A 27,771-nucleotide genomic window follows, 5' to 3' on the forward strand; every position below is an offset into this window, starting at 1 on the left:
AAAGTCAGAGAAGCTCGTTGAAGATCGCCGAAAAATCGCAGGAAGAAGATCGCAAAAATCTGGCGAAGAAAACGCTCCGCCCAGGCTTTAAACAATGCTCCCAATCGATCGAATTCATCCCCAATCGATTGCCACGTCAACACCGCTCCATCGCAGCCGTCCATCACCTGCATCCTGCGCAACGGTCACTTCCCAATCGATCGACCGATCGATTGGGACTTCCTGAATCGATCGTCTGATCGATTCAGAACCTTTCTGTGCTCTCGCATCCACGTGAGAGCTTCTGCTGCCCAATCGATCGACCAATCGATTGGCAGCTCCTAATCGATCGCTCGATCGATTGGGAAAGCCTCTGTGCTTGCGATTTCACATCCCAATCGATCGGCCGATCGATTGGGCCTTCCCACAATCGCAGTGCAGTCCAAATCGATTGACCGATCGATTTAGACCATGTTCAATCGATTGCCAGATCGATTGAATACTCTGAACTTGACTCAAACTCAAGTCCAAAGTCCCCAACCCAACTCCCGGTCAATCGTGACCGGTTGGGTCTCCATGCCTAGCATTTGGCCACACCCGACCAACCTCGAACTAGCCTTTTAGCCTCCTCCATCAGCCTCGCGTCCCTCGGATATCTCCCCATTCTTCACGCCTTGCCTTCAGGAGTTTCTTTTGGCCTCATCCTAGTTGTCGGATCTTCCTTGCCAAGTCATACTAGGACTTACCTTGCCAAGACCACATACTTGGACTTACACCCTTGGTCAAGATCACACTTGGACTTTCCAATTGCCTGGCTCCTCACCAGGACTTTCTCCTTTGCCAAGTTCACACTTGGACTTTCTAACTGCCTGGCTCCTCACCAGGACTTTCCACTTGCCTGGCTCCTCACTAGGACTTTCCAATTGCCTGACTCCTCACCAGGACTTTCTCCTTTGCCAAGTTCACACTTGGACTTTCCAACTGCCTGGCTCCTCACCAGGACTTCCACTTGTCTGGCTCCTCACCAGGACTTTCCAATTGCCTGGCTCCTCACGAGGACTTTCTCCTGCCTAGCTCCTCACTAGGACTTTCCCGTTGCCTGGCTCTTCACCAGGACTTTCTCCTGCCTAGCACCTCACTAGGACTTTCCAAATGCCTAACATCCAGTTAGGACTTTCCCAGTCAAGTCTCCTATCAACCTTGACCTGCTTGACTTATATTCTCATCAACCTGGTCAACCCTTTGACCATCTCCATAACCGAACGATTGCTCCAGCAATCTCCTTATATTGTCAAACATCAAAACTCAAATCTCGACTCAAGCTTAGTCAAACTGGTCAAACTTGACCTAGGGAAATTGCCCCAACAAAAGGGACAAGCTAGCAGGTCTAATGACATTGCTGAGCGGGTGAAGCTCGGCCAAGCGAGCATCGGTCGACTGAACAGGGTACTGCCAAATAGCTTATCATATCTTTTTGGGAGTGTTGTGCCGTTGACAGTAGGACATGTCCAGTAGGTAAATCGTACTTTAGAAGTTTTGAGACTATCATGTCAGAGGATTGCATGGCTGCTTAACGAATGGTGTCAAAGACACTTTTCATCGTCTTTTCCTATGACACCTAGGAAAAAGTGCGTACATGTTGGGACGAGTGCACGAGTACTACAGTAACACTATAAAAGGGAGTTCTCATCCACATGGAGAGGTATGCGCAATTACATCTTCTACATCCTTTAGGTACAGTTCTCCATATCTTGAGATCATCGGAGACTGACTTGAGTATCGGAGATCAATATCAGGAACCCCTTCCTGACCCAGTACTGACATTTTTGCGTTATAGGGATACGTGGAATCTTCATCACGTTAACTACGCCGCTACATCCCTAGTTTGCCACTTCTCACAAATGACATCAAATATAATTCTATCCAGAAACAGCGAGGATGATAAGCTGGGGATGTGGTGATATAATTGACGCGATGAAGATTCTACTTAGTCCTGTAACATAACAACATCAGTGTTATATCAAAAATGAATTCCTGATATTAACCCTCTAATCTTAAATACCTCCACTTAATTTTATTTTTTATGTCATCCGATCTTTCTTATTTTGATGTATCTTGGATACGATCCTTCATCATTATTGGATCAGTATTTATAATTTCTTAATTGTTATCATGTAAATTTATCCCGGTCATGTTTATAGTGACACACCAATTCAAGATTTAATTAAATTTAAAACCGATTTATAAAAAGTCACCTGAAAGTATCTATCTAATTTTAAAAGGGAGCTAAATGGAATGGGATGTCTTTATAAAGAGGAGCCTCCTTCCTCCTTCATGATTTCATTTTTAATAAATGCTTTTAGGATTTTTGGCTTTTTGCCCTAAAAAACTATACAATTCACGTATTGGTCGCGTAGTCTACTGTCTACGCTACTCACTGTCTACGCTACTCCTACCAAAATAATGCCACAGAGGGGGAAAAAAAGAGTATCATCTACAGGTCAGAAAAATGCCTCGGAAAGGTCTCAAAAGACTCGATGCTGAAAAAAAGGGGCCATTTTCTCAGAAAAGAAAGATTAAATGACAGAAGCACACGAAACAGCAACAAATGGAAAATATCATGATTTCTTGCCCACTGCACAAGGTTGAAGGAACGTTATTTTTGTTCCTACCGAGTGGCAGATGAAAAGTTTTATTATAATAGAATAAAAAATTATTTTTTTAATAGATACATATATTTGAGAAAAAAATTCTCTATCTCCCAATTATTTGATGATGGATTGTAAAATGACTTTGTGTTTTATCTTTTCTCATATAATCTAAGACAAATTACTTTAAAAAGAATGTTATTTTAAACAGATAAAAATATTATTTTTTTAGAAAAAAACAAACTTCCCTCACCTACTAATTAACTTAGCAGTCTATATAGATTAATTTTATAATTTATTTTCTTTTATATAATTTGAGAACAGATTATATGAAATATTTAAAATAGGATAAACGTAATAATCTTTTATTACAGAAGAAAAGGGATAGGCCAATAAGGTCTGATGATGAAGTAGCCCAGTAGGTAAGAAAAATAACTTATAAATTGATAGCCAATATCACATGACTTAGGTGATACTGATGTTCTAGCCAAACGTGAGCCTCCTTCGTTGTCTTAAAAAAAAAAAAAATTAATTAATCAAGTTGGATAACGTTGAATCTGAGATGATCAATTTGATTCCACAAAAATTTTTCATCAACCGTCAGGATAAATCGAAAAGTGCTCGTAGCAGGCAACCTAGGAGTCCAGCATCCTTTAGTTGCGTGCTCCATTTGGAGGAAAAATTTCTACAAATTCACCATAGCTAGGGCTCAAACCGTGAATATCTGAGTGACAACCTGAATGTCCTACCGTTGCATCATAGCCCCGGGGACCCTCCTTCATTGACTTATGGTGGTAAAAGACAAATACACTTGCCTCCAATGCCCCCACCAACCTGTCCCAGAGTCAACACGGAGGAGGTAAATCACGGGTGGCTACCAGCCTTTGGAATAGTGACTAGCACATAAGAGAGACATTTATCTCAATTTTACCGAAATTCGAACCCTATATCTCATGATGACAATATCTCATATACTAACCACTAGATCCATCTAAAGGGACCCCTCTTTCGTTCACTTAGAGCCTTTATTTTGTTATTCAACCCCTCCGTTGACTTAGAGCCTTTATTTTTTTGAATAACAAATAGGACCCTTCTAATGCACTCTTACAAGAAGGTCCAGATATTTAATAGAATAATAAAACCTCTAAAATTTTAGACGAGCATCTATTGAATGTCAATTTGGTAGCCTGAAGAAGATAAAGAGAGACAAGATCCAAGTGCGCGCTTTGTGTATCCACTCGGATACCTCGACAAAACTCATCCATCTCGCACTAACCCAATCCTAACTCGGCCAAGGTGCAACGCCCCTAAACCAAACTCAGTAACCTATAAAGGCACCTCGACTCGACTGCAAGTCACTTTAGGCTCGCTCAAGCCTTTCGAGTATTCTTATGGCACAAAATATCCTCTCGCTTTCTGATTGATCAATATGGGCCTGATTTGTTTGGGCCTTGGCCCAAACTTCTATTCTTGAAATCTATGAATTTCATAAACGAATTGATTATTAATATTAAATATAACTAAAATAATATATAATTTACTATATAATTCTAAGCATAATTTTATATAATTCTTTGAAACCCAAGTTATGTGGATAACAAATATTGTTAGTGAAACTAATATAACATTTAAATTTAGAGATGAGTCTATCTTCATCCACATAGCTAATTGCCTACGGATATTTGAGAATTTAATAAGCTTACAAGATAACTTGTTGAAATGTAAAGTCTACATGGAAGGAGTTGATCAAAGACAAATTACTAGAGATATTAGACTTCTAGATTGGGGCATTCCTCCTTATAGGAAAAATTCATTTATTACGGAATTACTAATTCGATGTACTTAAATAAAATATAATATATAAAATAATTTGAAACGAAATTTAAAATGAATTAAAAATAAATTTATAAAATAAACTTTTATAAACACAAGTAAATATAGATTCGAAACAAAATCTAATACGAAATTTAATTTTATAAAAAATTTGTTTACAAAATTTTAGCCCAACCTTGGCCACTGCCTCAGTCGTGTATGTTGTACCTTAGCCGCGGCTGCCAGCGGCAGCCCAGCCTTGGCCATTGCTGCCCTTCCTTGGCCGCGACTGTCAGCGGTGGCCTTGCCTTGGTTATTTGAATTTGGCTGCACTATCATTTTGTCTTTCTGCCTTTTCAGTAATTCCGTATCCTCTGCTTTATGTAGCCTTCATAGGCTGTTCCTGCTCCTTACATTGATCATTCTTCCTTTGATAACCCCAATCTTCTGCCCTTTGTAAGGTTTCTCGTTCCAGCAACTTTCTCAACATTCTGTTTACCATTCTAAACAATTTTTGTATTGGTTCCAGCTTCAAGTTCAGATCTGCCATTTCCAGCTTGTATTTACCCCTCTGTTTCAATATGTTTCACTGGTCGTTCTCCTTTAGATTACTGCTGTTCCGGTCCAGGAGTCTCATTTACAGCTACTGCTTGGGGTTTCAATGCTGTTAATCTTACTTGAAAAACAACCAGTATCAATTGTCATTAACAAGAATGACATGCATCAGTTTTACACCCAACTTATTCTTGATATATGCTAATTATTTGGAAATACTTATCATATATACCATGTTTTACAGAAATTTTTATTTGCTGAATTTTATTTGAGTGCATGAGGGAGCCTCCCAGCAATGCTTCGAGGGTAGCGGTCAAGAGGACGCAGAGGTAAGGGTCAAGAAGACGTGGAAGTCAATGATCAAGGGAGATGACGACTAAGCCCTTTCAACTCCTGACTAGGTTCACAAGGATGAACTCCTAGCTGGATATATGTCGGGTGGGTCATCAGGACTCAGTTCCTTTACCTCGATTGGGCCTAGATCCCAGTTAACTCCTAGTTAGGGCTTAGTCCCTTTACTTCGCTTGGGCCTAGATCCCAGTTAACTCCTAGCCGGCTATACACCGAGCGAGTCATCAGAGCTCAGTCCCTTCATCTTTCCTAGACATCCATCTCCATCTACCCCCGGTCGGACCTGGACTGGGCGGCTAACAATAAAAGACAACATTGTTACAGAATCATAACTGCATATTAGAAAATAACAGTCATTGGTCAGGAAATATTCTGATGTTCTGTTACGCACTTGCAGCGGAACCTTCCTCTACCCAATGGGAATCCGTCAGATATACCCTGACATCCGACATTCTCTGACACTACACAAGGCCAAAAGTTACGCAGAGCAGTATAAAAGGGAATCCTCTCCGTTAGCTAGGTACGCGCACATACTCACGCATCTACTAGGGTTCCTTTTCTTTCTTTCTTCGTACACTGCTTCGTTGCGTAAGGACCTAACTTGAGTGTCGGAGGGCCTGCGTCAGGGACCCCCTCCCTGATTTTTGGGTTCCAACGCTCCTGGGTGCTTGGCCTGTGCGTGTACAAGTTCTTAGTACCATTGGCTCCGCTGCTACCCTCCCCCTGCCGCACGAGAGAGTCCTCGATTCTGACATGTGTATCCGTGGTACTTCCAAATCCTCTCTTAGTCAATGCTATCGCTACCGTCGTCGGCTTCTGTCTGACTCAACTTCCGGACGAGATTATTACAATTCTAAATTTTGTTTGCTATTTACTGTAATTTACTATTTATTATAAGAATTTTTGTTTACTGTTTATTGCAGGAAAGTCCTACAAGAATTTTTGTTTGTTGGATACAAGTCTCTTTTGATAAATTTTGTTTCTTGAATTTTTTTCTTGAATTTTCTTTTGTTGAATTTTGTTTGTTTAATTTTCTTGCTGAATTTTGTTTGCTAAATTTTTTATTTATGTAATGCGGGATGTCAAATAGAGGGACGAAAAATATTAGTTTTAACAAAGGAAGATTAAGTAGAAGAGGATGACAAAGATGACAATCTTTTATAATATAAAATGAGTATGTATATTTAATTTTATTAATGACATATAATTTAAAGAAACCATTGAGTTACATAATATTTATTTTACTGATGACGTATGTAGGCAATATGATATAATGTCTAAATTTGACAACATACCAATTGAAATACAGGTGCATAAATTTAATCTAGATATTGTATTTATTAAATCACATATATTATATGTATTTATTTGTCATAAAATGAAGAGGGATGATGCTCAATACGAAGAAGGTAATTCATCAGTAGTTTGACAACTCAGTGGCAGATCTAGGGGGAGTGGGGGTGTGCTTGAGCACCCCCTTGCTCCCGAAAAATTCTACCAGTATGCTGCAGTCCGAGGGACAGCGAGAAGGAAAACAAGCTCCAATTCCCTTCTTTAAGCATCTTCTTCCTTTTTTGTCTGGATCCGCCACTATGACAACCTAATCAAAGGTCTCAAATTCTATCCAATATTGATGAACAAATTAAAATAAATGATGTTATGAATAAGTAAGTCGTATCACCTTTTAAATTTAATAAGTTTTGTGTCTATTTTGTAATAAATTAAATTTTCCATGTTATAATATTCTTAATGTTGCTATTTTTAAATTTAGTGAAATTGAGGTTCTTTGTGAAATTATAAATAATATCAAATGAGTGATTAAAGAAACGTGACTAGAAAAAGATGGTTAGTGATATTAAAGATTTATTTTGAGAAAATTTTAAGTTAAGTAATATATTTTAAATTTTTTTAAAAATATTTCATTTTATATGAATTAATTCACTATTCATATTATTTATCTATTGAATTTGATATATCTGGGATATAAATGGGATCATTTTACATACAGATAAATTAAAAAGATATGAAATGAAAATATAAATAAGAGATATAGGGCAATAATTCATTTATGGTGGCAAAAGACGAATACGTTCATCTCCAGTGTCCCCGTCAATCCGTCCCAGGGCCAACACAGAGAAGATAAGGTAATAATTCATTTACGCACAGTGAGAGGATGGTAAACATTTTTTTTTATATGTTTATCCTAATAATTTACACGTTTTATTTATTAAATTTTTTTATTTAAATTTAAATTTAATATATCTCATTTGTGCTATTTTATATTGATATATGTTATATATGATGGTAGAAAAAAAATTAGGATGAAAAGTGGATGAATGCAGAAAAGGAAGAAATGTGTTGGTATAATTTGCACTAATGATCTAACTTAGATTTTGATAAATGATCAGTGAATTAAATTATATATTTTTATTATATAATGCATTTACCGAGGGTGCAGGGATTGACGAATCTAGAGGATCTGACATCAGGATGAAACCCAATTAGGTCTGAAGACCCGATAGTTGGTGTGAAACCCAGATAAGTCAAAGGGCTAACCTGATATCTGGTGAAAAGTTTGGCTCGGTTTGTATGGCCTGATAGCTGGCCAAGATTCAGTTGAGTCTGTGGACCTAACAATTGGCGAGAAGACGGTCGGTTGAAAGACTAGTCAATAGAATAGAGAGAGAGTTCTGGTGAGGACGAGTCCAAGTTTGGACTTTAGGTGCTGGTCCAGTTTAGGTCTATTTGGGACACCTAAATTGAGACCATGACTAGTTTCCGGCCTTGGAAAGACAGAAACTAATTAATACTCTTATTTTATATTTGTGCTAATCCGATTTTACAAGATATACTTTGTTTCTGGACTAACACATTTTGTAGAGGTGAAAAAGCACAAAAGCCTGTGCTCGAAGCACCTCCTAGCGATTGGTGGTGCCACGGAGCAAAAGGTGTTGAGGTGCCTCTTGGCGATTGGAGGCGCCTTGGATCGAGGGTTGGAGGTGTCTCAAAGGTGTTGGAGGCGCCCTCGTGCTGGATAAGAGCATTGTAGAGAGCAAGATAAGCTTGGCGCTTGGAGGTGCCTCGAAGGCAGTTGGAGGCACCTTGCAGGGGATAAAATTCACAGATAGTGGATTTTATTGACTCTGAAGATAAGGGGATGAGAGTTTCGATTGGAGGCGCCCTGGAGATTATTGAAGGTGCCCTCAACCGTCAATAAAAGGAGGGTTGTAGTAGCCATTCTCAATCATCAATAATCAACTAAGTTCTAAGTACTACAAACCTTCTGAATCTTCAGAAACGTTCGTTTGCCACTAAGATGCTCCTCCGTGTCATCCGATCATCTTCGGCAAATCGTCAACAACACACGAGCATGCTCGAAATTATTTGTAACTTTTAATAATGTTGCAATTTTCATACTACTGCTTTAAAAGAGAAGTTTAGACTGTTACACTGTCCTTATCTTTGTATTTGATCACCTCTTCCAACGGTTCCAGAAGAGACATTTAGTGAATTACCCGTCGATAAATCTATTGGACCTAGGTCTTGGAATAGGAGTCGTCGAAGGTTCCGAACCAAGTAAACCGCTCGCATCTTGTGTTCTTTGCACTTTTTACTTTTTTGCTCTGATTTTATTTTAAAATTTTAAAATAATTCTATTTTCAAAAACCATGTGATTCACTTCCTTTCATGTGCTCATGATCCAACAAAATGTACCAGAGAGTTCGTAGATAACAAATCGGTCCAAATTAATATAAGTTAATAAAGTTAATTGTTATTAATATTTTATTATATTGTATTGATATCTCATTTGTTTTTTTTTATTTGTTTTTTTTTTTTTGATATTTTTTATACTAGTATAAGTTATTGTAATATGAACGAGAAGAACATAGAGAGAGATAAAATGTTGATGATCACACTAATATCATTCATTCAATCTCAAATCATGGTGTGATATAGTGAATAACTTATGTAAGAGAAATGTATATGGATTTGGACGCAATCAACATTTTGGAAGATCATATGGGAGTTCTAACAAAATGTGCTCTAATGAGAAAAATAAAGAAATATCACAAGAAATTGAAGACGTGTGCTGCCTAGCAAGAGGACGGAGGAAGAAATTATTGAAAATAAAAAAAAATGAAACTTGTTATCACATTAAATAGGCAGAGGGAAGAAAGACTTATTGAGGAAGGTAAACAAAAATAAGAAAGTCTTAAGAAGATGGTTCATAAGATTATTCAAGAGACAGGATATAGACATTATTTGTAGCTAGGAGGATCTGGTCCTTGTGAGCGTCATGATAGACAAAACAAAGATTGAAATTAGTTGGATGATGTTGTTGGTGCAATTTATGATAATGATCTAACTCAGATTTTGATGAATAATAAATAGATTAAAGTTAGAATGTTTTGTTATCTAATGCTTTACCAAACATGCAGGAGTTAACGGGTCTGAAGGACCTGACACTAAATTGAAATCCAACTAGATCCGCGGGACCCGATAGTTGGTGGGAAGCCCAAATAGGTCTGCAAGGTCCGATATCTAGCGGGAAGTCCGATTGGGTCTGCAAGACCTGACAACCGGCCGAAGTCCAATTGGGTCTGCAGACCTGACAACTGGCGGGAAGACCTAGTGGGTCAAAGCAAAGTCAAGCAACTGCAATTGGTAAGTGAAAGTAAGCAACTGTAGGAGAGATTCAGTGAGGATGTGTTCCCCGTTGAGGGAATTGTAGGCGTCGGTCTAGCTTAGGTCTATTTAGGAAACCGAGACCTTGACTAGATCCTGGTCTCGGGGAAACAAGATCTAATTACTATTCCTATTTTTGTTGTGCTAACTCTGTTTTACAGGATAAATATATTTTTATTTGCTTGGACTAACTACTTCTTTTTTTTTTTTGCAGGCAATCAAAGGCTGAAAAAAAAGGAGTCCGGGCGCCCGGACCAGTGTCACCCGGGCGAGTGCCGCAAGCACCCGGACGGTCCGAGTGCCCGGAGTTGATCCAGATGCCCGGACCACAAAAGTTATCCCAAAGCTGAGTTAGAGTGTGACGATTAGCAAAACCCACGTCAACAATCCAGGCACCCGGAAGGGGTCCAGACATCCGAAAGTGGATAAACATTATGGATGAAGTTTTGACGAAAAATCACCACGTCAACAACGGTCTAGGTGTCTAGAGGAGTTCCAGGCGCTCAGAATGGATCTATATAAGGGTCTTCGACCAGCAACTTCACAACATCAACGATTACAACTTTCATTCCCGTGTGCTACTTCAAAAAAGCTCCGACGACGCTATAACGTTCCACTGACAACCAAACATCAACTTTACTTAGTTTTCTTTGTTATCAGTAATTTTTCATATATAATTTTTGTGCTTCATTATTATATCTTTTTGAACTATTAGTGGATTACCCAACAAAAATACTCAACGAGTATGAACCTTGAAGTAGAAATTATCGAAGACTCCGAACCAAATAAAAAATTACTTATGTTAAAACATACTTATTTTCTTCATTCCAGCTTCCTTTTTTTTATTCCATCGCGCCACTTGATTTTAATTCACAACCTTTCTAGCATATAGAATCAATCGTATGGAATCTGGATCTACATATTAATGTGGAACCAACTGTATGGAATCAGGATCTACGTATGATTTTTTTTTTAAAAAAAAAAAGATAAATATTCTTTCAATTTAATATTTTTTTAAAAAAAATCAGTCTTATAAGAAGATACTTTTGGTTAATCATGTTTCTTCGAAGTAGTCACACCATGATTGAAACACATACATATCCATAAATATTTCCTGAGTACATGAGGAAATCCTGCAAGTAAAAAATGATTAATATGTCTTGGTATAAAGAGAAATCTCTCAAGGAGAAATCTTGTAAGAAAAACAAGTAATGATTGTGCTAAGATAAAATATCTTCCATAATTTATCTACTTCTATCTAATAGAAGTCGGCAATACTGGACCACCATCTGGAATGAATGTTATTTTACTCCAATAAGCAATGACACTCAAGTCTGATCTTAAAGGATGATTTCTTAACTCAATAGCAGCATAAAGAACGAAGTAGAAGATACTAAAAAACCCTAATAATCACATGTTGAAGATAATGTGCTTTCACTATCTATAATAGTCGAAACTTTTTTGCCATCTTGATCAAACCTTTAAAATCCAAGTTATATATAAATAAAAGTTCGGCCCACAGGCTGACTTCCGCTAGTTATCGATCGTCCCCGCTGACTTACCAAAGACTCGGCCGTCTGCCTTTGCCACATCAAAAGCTCCTATTTATACCCTCTACGCTGCTTCTTAATTCTCATCCACCCCATTCTTCCTCTGCTCCTCTCTTGTTTGTTCAACTCATCAGCACCAATCCTTTTCTTTCAATCTCCACAAGCCATGGCAAAGCATCACGCCGCCACCTTCTTCTTCCATTTCCTTCTTCTCTCTGCCATCTTCCTCAGTTGCCATGCAACAAGGCATGAGCCAGCAGATCATCCTTTAACCACTCACCAGAAGGTACTAATTAACTTCAGTATCATTTTTTTTAATTACTGAGTTTGTTTGATCTTTCAATATAGTTGTGCTTGAAAACAGACTGTTGAAAAAGGCAGCAGCAGCAGCTTCCATGAAGAATTTTGTGGAAAAGGTGTTGATGAAGAAGAGTGCTTGATGAGGAGAACCCTTGTGGCTCACACTGATTACATTTATACCCAAGGCAACAAGAACTAACTAGCTAATAAATCTTATATATGCATATATAATTAAGGAGATATTAATTGTGTCAATTATTGTCTTGCTATGTTCTTATCTGTTGTGAAATTATCTTCTCTATGCTTTCCTGTCTTAGTTTATATATTTTTTGGAGAAAATTAAGTTAATGCAAACGATGCAATATATCCAGCAATTTACTTAAGTAAATCAAGAAATAAAACAGTAAAAACTAAATTGGTGTGATTCAAGAATATTATGCTTATGCCAAAATGCATAAGATTGCATTCATGCTATCTATTGATTGCAACACATCTTAAGTTATCATCTTGAGTTATCTAATTCAAGGTTGCATGATCTTTTTTAGTTTTTTTGTTCTAAAAACAAAAAAGGCAATGTATCATCATTATGAACATTATAGATACTGAGTTAACTTTGACAGTGAAAATCAATTAAAGTATTCAATTTCTAAAATTAAATTGGCCAATAGTAGATATTTACTCTATTTAAAAATCAGTTTACTGCATGTCTCTCCTTTATCTCCTATGACTCGAGACACTAAATTTGGGACACACAATAAAATCTCCATTAATGGCTCTCGAGAAGGGCAGCCGAGTTCTAATTAAGGACATGGTTTGCTGTGCATGCTGAGTCCTAGATTGTATCAATCTCATCTCAAGTCAAAGATAAAAGTAAATGTACTAATTATTTAAGCATTTTGGAATTGAAGAACTAAACTACTGCTCTATTGACTTTTGTAGGAGTTTGAATAAAATTTTAAGAATAATAATAAAAAAAATCAATCACCAAAAAAGCCATGATTCTTATTCTATTTTATTTTTACTTAGTCACTACGCAAAGCAGATTGCAGAATCCACAGACAAAACTTGGCTAAAGACTAAAGTTCCTCTTTACCAATGATCCAATGAAAGGGTACTTTCACCATGACACTTGTTTTGCAGAAACGATATCTATAAAACTATAAAATTGGTATATCCATATCTACTAAATTGGTCTACATGCACCCACGAATTTAGTAAATTATGGAGTACATAATAGATAAAATACACATATTTCATCATACTTGCACACTATATGCAAGAATATCAGACTGTTGCACTTACGTGGATGCATCTTGAAATATAGAATTGATGCATCTATAGTCCAGTGACCAGTGGAATGCTCATTTCTTTTCGTTATACAATAATATAAACAAGTCTTCAAAATTGAGGCATCCATGTTTATTAAACAGTTCGCCTATATTCACTAAATCAATGCATCTTAAACACAAAATCGGATGTCTACGATCAGATAAAATATTTCAAATTGTCAACTATACTTATTTTAAGATTCACTGCAGAAAAGATGTGGCCTAGACACCCAACTTTCCAGAATCCACCATACTAAGCTAAAGCTAAAAAGGAGCCACACTGAATGCTAATAATTTAATCTCGCAAACCTGGATGCAGTATGATGCCATGAAGTGTGGAGTTTCTTTTTCAGGCCTCATCCTGATCCTGTAATGCCACAAAGTAGGATGCAAAGTGGTTTAACCACAAGTGAAAAGTCATGAAGGAATGGATTGCATTAATGATGTTTTAGTTGGTATCCACACAGTGGTGGCCGTGGTGGCGCTGGTGGATCTCCAATGGCAACTAGAGGAGGCTTTGCTTTCAGGAAAGTGTCAGCGTTGACCTTGTGCTTCATTGCAGATCTTGGTGGAGCACAGAAGCATGCACTTTATGCAGGATCTGTAATTAAAGATGTGGCTCAACTCGAGTTAGAATTGCAAGTGGGCAAGTGAGCAAGAATGAAAATTTCCAAGTGGGAAGAAAAAGAATCATCTTATTTTAAAGAACTCGGGCACTGGTCAAAGTACAATGCAAGTCATAGATAGTTTGTACATAGATACCTAAGACAAATAAGAACACATAAAAAATATAAAATCTCATAATAATGAAGTTCGGATTAAACTAAGGATTAAAATACTGCAAGACAACAGACAAAATTAAAAACAATTGTGTTCATTCTATTAGAGATAAGAGATATGGCAAATTCCAATTGCAACGCAAACCTTAAAAATATTGGCTACAAGACATTTACTCAAAGATCAATTCATCTGAATGATTGCAAATACATTTCTGAAGAACAAGCCTGAAAAAAAAAACTCCAAGTAAAACATGTGGTACAGTAAACATCCAATTCACTACCCTTGGGACTGTCCATAACAACATCAAATCCACCTTCCACAGAGAAGAGTTGGCCATGTAGTGTCATATTGAGTTTTTACAGGTTGAAAAGTAAGTTACAGGTAAGGAAAAAAGAAAGGGTATTCAGACATTGCCAGTTATTAGTAACCATATGAGCCACAACTTACAAGATCTTTTTCTGTAGAATTTTACAAAGTCGATGGTATCAGAGCCAGACCTCTTTATCATGGGTGTATTGGCTGTTGGATCAGGGCTGTCCCAACTCGAATGCATGCTAGTTCCATGAAGAGGGAATAAATGTTGTATGATTATAACTAGCTTCATCTCCAAAGCAAGGTGATCCATGTCATGACCAAACCGACAGGCAATATTTCTGACATGATAGCGTTGTATATACTAAAAAGAGATAATCTTATAAGTTTATGTGGTAGACAGACAAGCAGATCAGGTGGTCAGTCATTTTAGCTTGGTGGATCCTTTACCCTTTTACAAATGATATCATTAGAGTCAATCCCTGCTCTTCACTAGTGAGCCTGGGGACCCATAGACAATAACCTCAATTAAGAGATGGATGTAATTTTTCTCATTCACATACTGGAGTTTTTCACAATGGGAGTTAACCTAGAAGATAGGCTAATCTCCAACAGAGAAACTTTAAAAAGTTTGGTAGGTTGCCATAAATACATGATAGTTGACCAAGCTTATGCTATTTTGTAATTACTAAGTGAAAAACTGTCTTCTGAAATGTGAAGGATAATCCTTGATAGGCTTTTTGTTCAACATGTGCAGCAGATGGGTAATCAAATAACATGAATGACATGCTGAATGACATGCTGAATGGCATCAACACATCTTCAGTATGCTACTCCAGAGTACATCAACTAGTAAATAATTTCATTGTATGGAAGGTCTCATTTATATAGTAAAGTGCTTCTAGAGCTGCTGGTGGTGACTACATGCAAACTAGGTACTCCCAATCGATGATTTTCTAGAATAAGTTCAAACAGTTTGAAACCTCTAGATGAATCTTTAGTAGACTAGTTGCCTTCTGTTTATTCTGAAAAAAGTTGAAATATTTGAGACAATAAGAGAATGGATAGCCTTATAGTTGTTCAGCAACTATCTGTAAAGTCCTATTGTATAACTCTTTGAAAAGAAAACCACTCTCATCTACTTCTCTCCCCACTATTTCCTCTTATGCCCACATGAAACAAAGAGTATCATAATGCTGGTGTCTATAAGTAATTGTAATCCCCAAGTAGAAAAATAGTAACTTCTTATGGTGCTACAATAGATCTATTTGACAAAGATAACTTTTTCATTAATAATTCAAACAAACAAAACAAATCTTGAAGAACGTAGGATTATGAATAACAAGTGAAATATGTGTGACTTACACAGGTGTATGTTTTTTTAAAAAAAAAAATAATGCATAAGAAGACAATACCCCATTTGCACACAAAATAAAATTTCAAGAACGCAATAAACCCTGAACTATGTTGAAAAGTAAAAAAGGTAAAGCACTCATGATTTGAATAGAGAATTTGCTATTTAAGCTACATATTTCTGAAAGACAACGTTCACATTAGGTTCCAAAATTTAAAATTTGACTCAACATAAAACATAATGTAGATGTACTATTGTCTACAACATCAAGATACTCTCAACATAACACATGTACACTGGCACACACTATGTCTAACATCATGTACTTTCACATTAAGTTTTATGGAATTTTCCAAAGATATAATTTTTGACTTTCGACATATATGTAAAGCATAATGCAGTTGTAGTGTTGTACTATTGTCTACATCATCAAGATACTTTTGGCATAACATCATGTACATTGGCACGCAATTTGTCTAGCACATAGGATCAATGATCAAGCTTCCATTAGATAAACATTTTGCAGAATCCACTATCACTCTGATAATTTTCTATATTTCTCTTGCACAATGTATGCTGATACTAATGGAGCACCTTGGCATTGTATCTATATGTCAGTAAGTTCAATCCTACCAGTAAGGGTAGTGCCTTAACGCCACTCATTGGTCACCATGTGTGTACGAATTAACAATTCATATGACTTTTTTTTTTTAAAAAAAAAGAAGTTGGTAATTGGTATACACACGGCGAACAATGAGTGGGTTCAGGCACTACCCTTACTGGTAGTATCGAACTTACCCTATTTGTCCTTCTATCCTAATTCATCAACTAATGTATTATCTGCATTATTTTCTTCTGAAAAACAGAATAGCAAAACCCTCAATTCTTCATATATGTATCTTGATAAGACCCGGAAATTGCACTTTGAACAATTATCATGAAAACAATCATGCCAATGAAAAGTAACATGAATTTCCAACAGAATAATATTGTCCACCTTATCGCCATATGGTCAAAGAGCATTGTTGTTTCCAAACATGAGAAGTTGCAATGCTAAAAAACATACTTATGCTGGTGTCAAGAATCTTGTTCCAACACATAATTGCATGCACAAAGCAAGACATATAGTGATTGAAGCCAATGATTTAGCACTGACATATCTCACCACCTCCAAACCTCTTTCTGCTACCTCCCTGTGAATTACTGAAGCCCCTTTCCTTGCAGAATCAGACAATTTCCAATATAGAAAATCAAGAAACGATCTCACGGTCTCAAATGTCACTCTACCTGTGACATCAAGAACAAGCTTCCTGTTGCAGGGAACTGCCAATGTGGAAGAGACTCGTTCAGCCCATGCAACACTATTGTTAGCATTGTGATCGTTAAGACAATTCCTTTGCCGATTAGATAGTTGTTCCAACACTTCTCCTTCTCGCCCAGTAATGTTTACTCTGCTCACTGAGGAGGTCAAGGAGCCATTATTATTCATCACATGATGAGAAGTCCTGACAAGGGTTTCAACAGCCCCATTACAAACCGAAACTAATATGTCCTTCATCTTTGCCTCGTGCTTGGGGTTCGTAAGGCCAGAGAAAATCTGATCATACGGATTGATCACCATAGTCTTCTCAAGGTACACCGTGACAGCAGTGCTCACAAACTGCTGAATACAATCAGCAATGAGCTCCCGGGAATTATCATCAGAAAGCAACCGAAACCAAGTTGGGATAGCTTCATCACTATGCCGTCCAACTGATTCACCACCCTGACCACCCGAACGGATAGCCAGCACGAGGTTCCTCGCGAAGCTTCCCACCACTATAGAGGCGAATCCCGTGCCCTCTGGGGAGCAGAGCTTCTCAAAGAACCGATCGGAGAAGCCAGGGGAGGCAATTTGAGGTCCCAACCCGCACGATCCAACCTTTCCACCTCGTTCTGAATCGGAACCCAAACCCCGGACGATCCCAACGGTAACGGCTTCCGAGAAGCTCGATACCGACGCGGTGAACTCCTCCGACGCTGCGATCTTGGCCAGCTGCTTCAAGCTGGTCGGGATCTCGTCTTTTTCCGAACGGAGGAACCGGTTCAAGTCATCAGAGACGAGTACGACGGCCTCGGAGACGGAGACGAGAGCGTTAAAGAGGCTGGCGAGCTGCCTCCGCCTCCGCGCGACGGAGGGGAGGTGGTAGAGCTTGTAGGCGCCATAGCCGGAGAACCCAACGGCTGCGACGAGGATGAGCCACCGGCGCCGGCGGCGGGAGATATCGAGTGCCGAGGACGCGAATTGGAGCGCCATGGATACGCAATTGGGGCGTAGGGTTCCGTGACGGGAAAGAATGACCGCGTTTCCCAGTCATTTCTTCTCTGCTTTATATTTTTATATATATAAAAAAGGAAGAAAAGCAGCCACACGCCACTCGTAGTCAATTTATTATCCACATACATAATACGGCAGCACGCACAACACGGCATGCCCCGGATCAGCTTGAAATATCATTAATTAATTATATAACAAAATTATATTGGTGTATTTAATGACTAAAATGAGCATTTTAGTACTTTTTCCCGGATCAAAATTTGAAAAATGAACAATATTGAAACGGACTGCCCAGGCAGAATACAAGAATTCCATCTTTCCCCTCCAATAACAAAAGGGAAAAAAAAAGGAAAAAAACTATAAAAAAAAATAAGAGAGATTTAATGAAACAAAAAAGACAAAGTGACTATAAATTTATTGGGTAAAATCATATCAAATGAGGATATTAAAAAATGCAAAACTGTCACATCAGACAGGGAGGGAGGTCAAATACGAACCCAAACGACGGGTGAGTACATGGATGATGAAATCTCTCGCCAAGATTTGACCCCCTCTACGGCCCTTACCGATGCACCCACTAATCAAATGAGGATATTAATTACTTCAAACGCTGGTTGAATAATGAGAACCATTTACTTTGCCTTCAATGCTGTTGCCATTTCCATGGGAGCCTTGACTGGCTTCTCGCTTCAATTTGTCGACAACTTCCTCGAACCGCCGCCGGAAGGTTGGCATCCTCGAGATGGTCAAACTGAAACCCTGCAGCCTGTGGAAGGTTGTTACTGGTAAACAAGGCAAAGATGGAGCAACAATGGCTTTTTTAATAATGGAAATGGAAGTACCATTCATGGAATCGATACTCATGAATCAAAGTCTTACCTTCTTATCAACCCCTCCAGCTGAGCTCTTTTGACTTCATCAGCTGGTGCGACTCCACCGTTTTGCCAAGCACTAACCCTTCGAGAGTCGCCACAATAAAGAGCCAGCTTCTGTAGATATTCCTCTTCTTCTGGCATCAACTTTGCTGCACTAATTTGTTCTTTAAGAACAAGCATAGGCTCAAAAAGCCAGTCAAAAATCTTCCCCTCAGGCCTATTAACATATGTGAGTTCAAGATTATCCCCTGCAAACGAATGGTAAGTGATTAACATTAACAATTCAGCAAGGGAATATTTGAAGAGGACAAAAATGCAAACCAATCATAGAGAGATACAGGGAGGCCTCATACGCATGATAAAGCCGACGGAACCACAATTTATGGAACGAATGCAACATTGCAGAATTACACAGGAAGGTAACCCAATGTTAACTATCTTGTTCTTCGAATTTTGCCATTCCTCCAGATCTGGCATATGAATAGCATCAGCCTGAACAAGCTCGGTTCCTACACTCTCACATGACTTGAAAAAGTTCTCCCATATCTAAGAGAGAATCCAATTATCAGATAAAGTAATGCCAAAAAATTTAAAAGGCCATATTTAGTTCTTACCACAACTGACTTTAGCTCCTGCATCTTCATTGAGGGTGTCTTAATTAATCGATGTTTTAGATGAATAGGCTCAGCAGAACTAGGAGCCCTCTTCAGCGGAAGTGATAGGGAGCGTGAAACAGAAGGCTTTTGACGATATTTTGGTCTGGGTGATAGAACATACACATCCTTTAAAGGACAAGAACTACAGAGTACAGAACTACTAGCATTGTATATTCAACATTACGAAATTTGTTGTTGAAAATGGAAGACTGCTTTGAGGCAAAGGTGGCGCATTAGACTTAATAGAAGGCAGGCGTACTGTAAAAACAATATATGCGAAGATAGACTTAATAATACCTTGGAAAGCATGAACCTTCACGCATGTAAAGGAAATCATTGGTGAACTCATCAAATATAGATATCACAGCTATGACATAAAGAATTCCGCTCTTTGTAGAGTTTTCCTAACACAAGAAACATAATTTCATCATAACCAATGAAAGGATCATAGTTATGGTCAAGATTTAAAAAAAACATGTTATTCAAAAAGATATTGCCTCTCTAGTAGGACATTCTGCATGAAGAACTTTCACTATGTTGTACCTGATATACAACAGCAGAAGCATAACATCCAAGGAATAAGCTTGAAAAAATTCCAGCAGCAGAAGCCAGCAAAACTGCTAGAGGCCACAGTAAAATCAGAAGCCCGGCAAACGGAACACAAACACTTTCCAAAAATGGACCAGACCGCCCCAGAAGATCTTGGATCAATTGGCCCCATCCTTTAAGCAGCATAACAGGTGCTTTGTAAAGTACTATAAGGCTAATCATGGGCACATCTATGAAGGCACCCAAGAGTCCTGCCAGCAAGCATCCAGGCACCTGTGATATCCTGCATACGAGTAATTCAAGGTTCATTAAGTAATGAGTAATGGTATCAGATTTCCTTATGAGATGCAACACAAACATATTTCCTTATGATTAATTTTAACCAAGATGTGACCTTAAATGAGTTCAATGATAGGATGTCTATGTAGCATATCAAATAGTTGGTTACGATTTTCTTATACATTGTTTAAAGAAGTGTTTCATGCAATCACACAAAAGATAATATATGCATATTCGGTGCTTCACTAAATTGTATATTGTGTATTGCATATGCAGTAGTTAGATACTACTCTTGATCTTACTGTAGATACTACTCTTAATCTTACTGACATACCTAAGTGAAACAGAGTTATTAATGAATCTCAATATTTCAGGTAAATTATATGTGCCACTCTTGGAATTTAGGGTATTCCATGTACCCGCTCTAATTCAAAGTCTCCACTGAGTCTTAATCTATAAGGCATTGCTATTAATTTAATTTTCAAACTTGACAAAATTTACCTGATAACTTTTTGAAATTTTGTATATATGAAAGCAAAGTATTTTTGGTCTTCGATTTTATTTGTTTGTGCTAACACATGTATATTTTTATAAGGGAAAATGAGCAGATACCCCCACACCTCACACCATCTTTGTTCTGAAAATTACATTATGAAGTTAATGAAAGCATAATATCCATATAAACGAAGAAGTGCATATAACAAGAAAGGTCTTCAGAAATACATGTAGTGCGCATCATGACCCTCGTAATGAAAATTGGGAGTTTGGAAGTGAACTAAAACTATTTGGTACTCGGCTAGACTTTTATGGCCATGAAGACTACATACTGAGGCAAAAACATGTCACTGCTATTTGATCTTCAGTTAGATAGATCAGATTCTCCTCCAAGATCCAGACATCCATAGGATTAGAAAGGATTTGTCAATCCTATAACTAGTCGCGTAACTGATGTTTATAGTCTCCACAAGAACTCTCAACTATTTATTTAAATATTACAACTATTAATTCAAATATTAGATTAGAAGATTTCCCATATGAAGTGCAGACTAAATTTCATTTATAACACTAATGTCACGGACATAGACAAAAAAAAATATCCTTACATTATTAAGTTTTTTTCAACAGTCACTCACTTTGTGATTCAAAGGCAGATTGCAGAAAACAAAATAGTATTATCATAATTGTCGACTATTCAATTTGTGGAACTTAATATTGAATGTTTTTACTTTTAGGGTCAATCGCAATTGAACATTGACTACATAAAATCTAGCATGTATAATCGTATTGGGTTGCATTGCATTGAGTTTACATTGATATGATAACAGGCATGACTTATGATAATTAATAATGACAAATAAAATGTACAATATTCTTATGAGAGATTATGTCTACAAATACATATAAATATTTTAGGCAAGGAGTTTAAGATAAACTAAGTGAGTAAGCAATTTCTAAGATACGTAATTCATAGAGAGTCATAAAGGACATCCCGGTGCACAGAACTCCACTCAATGCGAGGTGCTGGGGAAGGGTGAAACCGCATTGGGTCTATCATACGCAATGGTACGCTGCATTGCAAGAGTTTGTTTCTGCGACACAAACCCGTAATCTCCTCGTCACACAGCAGCAACTTATCACAACTTTACTGTTACGCCATAGATATAAAAAAAAACAATGCAAGGTTGGAATCTCAAAAGGATACCTCATGTCCATTATTGTCTCGCCACTTGCCTCGAGTAATCCATCCATAATAGAGAAATAAGTATGAAAGCAAATATCCTTAAAGTCTCGGACAATGGTAAACCCTCTTTTAATCGAACTCCAAGTGCCAGCCTACATTTATCATATAGACAATCAATATCCTTACTCTAACATGTAAAGTAGTGCCAATTAGTTAAGGTTAATTGGGAAATTGAGGAGAAGAAGAGAATAGGAAAGAAAACCAAGATTCACACCTTAAAGCAACTAGTGAACTTATTCTGGACCCCTTCCCTAATGACCTCAAATGTTGCCATCAGTGGCAAAGCAATTCCAAATCCTAGACCTGTTAAGAAAGCACCAATCGTTGCAGCAAATGGCCATAGCAGGAGGAGAACTGGCATTAGCATTAGTAACAGAACCTTCAGCAGTGAACCAAACTTCTTTGTCCTGACAAATTAAAAACCAGAAGGCTAATAAGGCATACCATATTGCTCAAATTAAATTAACAAACAATAAAAGGCAGGAGGAGATTTCTAGATGATTTTCCCAAAGGTAAAATAATACTCAATCATAGTAGAGGAGAAGGAAGAACATTTCCAGAACAATTGCAAACAAAACAAAACTACACTTGCACAAATTTAGAATGAAGATAAAGGTAGAGGATAAAAACACCCAAAGTCATGCAACTGTTACATTATGGATAAAAGTCACCCAACATACAAGTACATCTAAGATTTTCACTCCCAGACCTCGTTGAATATGCACCTATGTGCATTCCTCCAATTTCACTTGTGCATCTGACTATGTATTCATAACATTTCCATCTATATCCTAGGTGCTTTTCTTTCATGTTTCTCAAAGGAAAAAAAAATAAGATGATTTCACCTTCAAGTATCAGCCCTGTAAGATGCATGTTTGTTTTGAGAGACTTGACAAATTGATGTCGGAGGATCCGAAAATTTTTATTATTATTTTTGATAATTTTCACCTTTTTGGCATTTAAGATATTTTTGATAATTTAGGTATTTTTATATTTTGAGTTTGTTTAGGATTGTGAGTTTATTATTAATTCTTCCTTTCTTTTAGAATTTCTTGTAAGACCATTGGCGGCCGGCTAGAGAGAGGTAAATAGTTTTGACAAATAAAAAGAACCTTTCCCGAATTTACGGTTTAATTAATCTAACACTTGCATAAATAAAATAAATGGCTGAAAGAAAAAAGGCACAGAAGGGTTACTTGGTTACAACCGAGGAGGATATTAATCCAAGGAAGTTGGAGCTCAGAAAACAATCTTCTTCAAGCGGAGAAGCCTCTTACAACAGTTGAAGTACTCAATTACAGAACAAAACAAAACTAAAATGAATCACAAGTGTTGCTCTAAACCTCTTGGACCAGGGTTGTATTTATAGCTCTGGTCGGGGTACCTGGAAGGGTTCCAGGCGCCTGGAATGGGATAGAATTCTATCCTCAACGTAACGGTTAAATGCCACGTCGATTTGGATAAAGTTTGTATTCCCGGAAGGGTTCTGGGCGCCCGGATGGTCCAGGCGCCCCGGACTGGTTCCGAGTGCCCTGACCAAGTCTGGGCGCCCCGACCTAGTCCGAGCGCCCGGACCAGGAAGTCAACACAGTTGACTTTTCTCGTCCAGGTTTTCCGCTCCGGTTCCGCTCGCCTCGGTCCGGGTCTTCCGCTCCGGCTCCGCTCGCTTGGGTGATTTCAGCCATCCGAAATAGGGCTCACCCGAACCCAACTTCTGACCTTCTCGAGAAACCTTCCGCTCTGACTTCTTGTCCCTTGAAAATGTCGCGCGCCTCCTTCTCGTCTGCCTGCATACTCTTCCGCAGCACTTCGTCCCTCAGATGCACTGAGCCCGTCGGCTCTCTGTCGTGCCGTCCTTCTCGCTAGCTGCGTCTTTTGCTCAACTTCCTGTGCTCCTAAGGTCCTGCACACTTAGACACAAGGTTAAACCCAACAGGACCTAACCTAACTTGTTTGATCACATCAAAACTATCTTAGGGTTCCATCATTTCTTTCCTTTCTTTACAAGTTAGGAATTGTAGTCTATATATTAGGATTTCTTTCCTTTATTTGAGTTTTAGGCGCTAGAGTTTATATAAACACATGTTTAGCTATTAGAGGAATAAATCCTTGAATATTAAATAAAATCTCCTTTTTTGGAAAAATACCCCCCTCTTCTCATCAACCCGCAGGATAATCAGCGTTGGTTGGTATCAGAGCTGGCAAGTTCCAATTGAAGAAGTCAAGTGTCAGATCCAATTAAAGGTAATTGTGATCGTGACCGTAGTCGTTTTAGGCAGGTTCTTGAAGAAGTCTCGCATCATGGTCATAGCACCCAAGACGTGATTGAGAATTTACAGAGACAAGTTGTAGATTTAACCCAACATTTGAAGATTGAGGATTTACAGAGACAAGTAGCAAATTTAACCCAGCGTGTAGCGGCAGTGATGTAAAAACTTGAAGATCGTGAGATACGTGGTCAAGAAGATTGACATGAATACCTCAAATGTCGAGTTGATCTACGTGAATTTTTTGGTATATCACATAGAATTATATTGATTAGATCAACAAAATGGAGCAGATCTTCGATTATAAGTAAGTTTCGTATCGGATGAAAGTGAAGCTGATTGTCATCAGACTCAAGGGTCGAGTATCAACATGGTGGGAGCACTTGCGGCGCTCATGAGACAGACAGGGAAAAATCAAGATCAAGGATTGGAGAAGATGAAAAAAAAGATGAACGATCACTCTCTTCCTTTTGGGTACACTTAAACTTCATTCCAGGCAAATAGGTTTTGCCATGGAGAATGATAGCTATAAAGTCCAAGATGACTTTGACGGATTCGAAGATGATTTGGAAGAAGAAGTTGATGAGGTACTTTATAGTGATGGCCCTAAGACTTTAATCATTCGTGAGAGTTTGTTGATTGAGGAAGATGTAATTGAGGAAGATGTGGGACATGAGATCGAGGTGATTAGTGAGCCGGTATATGACAATTATGAAGCAGACAAAGTGCTTGACGATGATCCTTTATTCGTTCCAAATTCATGTTCTATCCAGCAAGGTAATTATAAACCTTTTATCAAATTACATCAAGCAACTGATTGTAAACCATCTGAGGAAGACCAAGAAGGCAAGACAGAAGAGATTTACGAACCGATATACAATGATGACGGAGTTGACGAGGTACAACAACTATTTTCAGACTGTGTTGAACTTATTCTAGAAAATCTTCCTCCTGGAGTACCACCTATGGAAGATATCCAGTAGCAAATTAGCCTTGTTCCGAGGTCAAATTTGCCTCAACCCATATATTGCATTAATTCCAAGATAGCTAGACCACCTCTTCCTGGTCCAACTTCTCCTTAACTTTTTGTTGGCAGCGAAAAGCGGAAACATGCCAAGAGGACATCTGATGATTTGGATTTAATAGAGGAAGAAGATGATGGTGATGACCTTCATCTTACTGAGGAATCTGATCAAGAACAAAATAAATCAAATCCTCTAATGATACCGATTGTTGAATACGAGAAGTGCTTGAGGGACGTGAACATAGACAAGAACAACGCCCACAATATCATGCTCATCAGCGAATCAACAAGGCTTCCCAAAGTCCAACTACTAGTAGATTTTACGGATTTAGTATCAAATGATCTTCATGGGGCAACCACCTGATGCTACTTTAAATTCAAGACAAGTTTTTTTCATCCCTGGGTGATTGATGCAGGAGGATCCGAAGATTTTTATTATTATTTTTGATAATTTTCACTTTTTATTATTTAAGATATTTTTGGTAATTTTTATCTGTTTTGTATTTTGAGTTTGTTTAGAGTTTTTAAGATTGTGAGTATGTAAACAATTTTTTCTTTTTTTAAGAATTTTTTCATTTCTTTACAAGTTAAGAATTGTAGTATATATATTAAGATGTCTTTCCTTTATTTGAGTTTTATACATGTTTAGTTGTTTGAGGAAATAATCCTCAAATATTAAATAAAACTTTCTTTTAAAAAAAAAATTAGAAGATAGCGGTTATCTCTTCTAGCCTTCTCCACGACCCCTTATATAATAGTTATCAATTTCTCATAAGACCTTGTCGCGTTATATTAGGACTAATGTGCATGTGAACAAAGGTCCTGATCTTGAAACTGAAGAAGAAGGCAGCTTAAAAGCGTCTGATGGAATCTCTCTGTAGGACAGAAAACATTCCAAAACATAGACATTATTATAATTGAAAATGGGTAATTAATCAACGAAATTTACGCTTCAATTATGACAAAGTGGCTCTCCCGTATCCTTCAAAGGAGAGAACTTTTTGTTTGTATGCGCAAAAAATGTCAACTGAGATGTATCCTCATTGAATCCCGCTGGCATTCAATTATCGCTTTCAGGGGTAGAATCACAAGATAAAAACAACAATATAGCATTCAGATTATGAGAGAAGCACACAAATGGATCATGATCAATGACTAACCTAGCGACACAGTAACAAGTCCAGAAGGCATGGCATGGGTAGAGTCCCACGATCAGGGCGGTTATCCCAACGAAGACGGTGACAAACACGATTGGTGCTATAAGCGCCGCTGACATGGTGAAAAGAGTAAGGGAAACCATGATTGATAGATTGATAGATCGATCGACCACGAGGGTTCCGGCGCATACCTTTGACAATGGCGAGGAGGAGGAGGAGAAGGAAGAAAGGAATGAAGGCGAGAAGGTGTCCAAGGCGGGAGGCGAATCCTTGGGGCGCATCCATCGCCGGCGGCCGAACTCCTCGGGGCTCTCTTTGTCGCTGTCAAAAAACCTGCGAGTGGAATCAGATGCAAAGCGGAGCAGCAGTTTTGAGGGCGGCAGCGGGCGCGGCCACGTGATTGGGCACGTGATGTGGGGCCCGTTTAAAGAATTGCGTAGTTATTAATTACGTCGTCGTTCAACACATGTTCAAGTGTTATATTCCTTTTGATGTGCTGTCATCATAAGTGGGCCCATTTTTAAAATATAAAAAACTATCAGAATTTTAAATATCTCTTACTTAAAAAAAACTAAAAATGCACCTTATTATAAAATACATTATTTTTTTATTCAATTTGATAAAAATATTATATATAAAAAATTACTTAATAACTTGTCAAATGATATTTAAATTTGACCAATATCATTTTAAAAAATTAAAATTGTGAAATTGTTATAGCAGCAATAGTTTTAAAACAGTTTTAATTAATTTTAATTTAATTAAAAAATAAATATATTGAAGTGTTTTTAATTTTTTTAAAAATAAAAGGTATTTTTAAATAATTTTAATAATTGAAAATATCTTTTGATTTTAATTATAATTGCTTTACTCTATTTGGTTAAAGAAGAATAGAAAGAGAATACTAAAACAAGAAGGAAGATTATTATAAAGTTTAGAACACTGATATTCATTAATTAATATCATTAATGGTCCTAAAACTTCTTTAATTTAAAAAAAAACATTAAATTTTTAAATTTTTGAATGGTATAGATTTATTTTATAAAAAAATTGGCTAATATATTTAAAAAATTCTAAATCATTTCAAATCAAAATCAATATACTCATCAAATCTTCTTAATATATTTATGTCCTCTTATCTAAATTTAACAACGTAAATTAAGAACAGTAAATTTTTAAATAAACATGAGAAAAGAAACTATTGAGAACGATAAAAGGTGGAGAGGTGTAATGACAATACGCTGGATGTTT

General features: G+C 37.5%; 2 protein-coding genes across 5 annotated transcripts; both read right to left on the reverse strand.

Moving 5' to 3' along the window:
* Positions 1-13,570: 13,570 nt before the first annotated feature.
* LOC121982319 (protein PHLOEM PROTEIN 2-LIKE A10-like) lies at positions 13,571-18,020 on the reverse strand. The gene has a single exon (XM_042535333.1). It carries the CDS (start codon positions 17,949-17,951, stop codon positions 16,722-16,724), a length of 1,230 nt encoding a protein of 409 aa, XP_042391267.1. The 5' UTR covers positions 17,952-18,020; the 3' UTR covers positions 13,571-16,721.
* A 331-nt stretch (positions 18,021-18,351) lies between these two features.
* Positions 18,352-26,864, reverse strand: LOC121982318 (uncharacterized membrane protein At3g27390-like). 4 transcript variants are annotated; one of them, XM_042535329.1, is made up of 10 exons: positions 26,712-26,864; positions 26,524-26,632; positions 22,287-22,479; positions 22,034-22,164; positions 20,047-20,335; positions 19,801-19,907; positions 19,462-19,606; positions 19,201-19,393; positions 18,852-19,095; positions 18,352-18,738 (listed from the first exon to the last, which is right to left on the reverse strand). In XM_042535329.1, exons 1-10 carry the CDS (start codon positions 26,803-26,805, stop codon positions 18,576-18,578), a joined length of 1,668 nt encoding a protein of 555 aa, XP_042391263.1. In that variant the 5' UTR covers positions 26,806-26,864; the 3' UTR covers positions 18,352-18,575. The 4 variants fall into 4 exon arrangements, with proteins under 4 accessions (XP_042391263.1, XP_042391262.1, XP_042391265.1 ...); XM_042535328.1 differs by having other exon boundaries at positions 19,186-19,393; XM_042535331.1 differs by lacking the exon at positions 26,712-26,864 and having other exon boundaries at positions 19,186-19,393; positions 22,287-22,375; positions 22,452-22,479; positions 26,524-26,634.
* Positions 26,865-27,771: the final 907 nt, after the last annotated feature.

The sequence above is a fragment of the Zingiber officinale genome, chromosome 5A (assembly GCF_018446385.1).
Source record: "Zingiber officinale cultivar Zhangliang chromosome 5A, Zo_v1.1, whole genome shotgun sequence".
NCBI classification, from domain to species: domain Eukaryota; kingdom Viridiplantae; phylum Streptophyta; class Magnoliopsida; order Zingiberales; family Zingiberaceae; genus Zingiber; species Zingiber officinale.

What these genes read in the sequence shown, in the direction of transcription:
- LOC121982318 (XM_042535328.1), bottom strand. Translation starts at nt 26,805, where the DNA reads ATGGATGCGCCCCAAGGATTCGCCTCCCGCCTTGGACACCTTCTCGCC. An exon ending in ACTTGTTACTGTGTCGCTAG is followed by an intron (nt 22,480 to 26,523) that starts GTTAGTCATTGA and finishes TTAATTTGTCAG; the next exon opens with GACAAAGAAGTTTGGTTCAC. An exon ending in CTGGAGGGGTTGATAAGAAG is followed by an intron (nt 18,739 to 18,851) that starts GTAAGACTTTGA and finishes AACCTTCCACAG; the next exon opens with GCTGCAGGGTTTCAGTTTGA.
- LOC121982319 (XM_042535333.1), bottom strand. Translation starts at nt 17,951, where the DNA reads ATGGCGCTCCAATTCGCGTCCTCGGCACTCGATATCTCCCGCCGCCGG.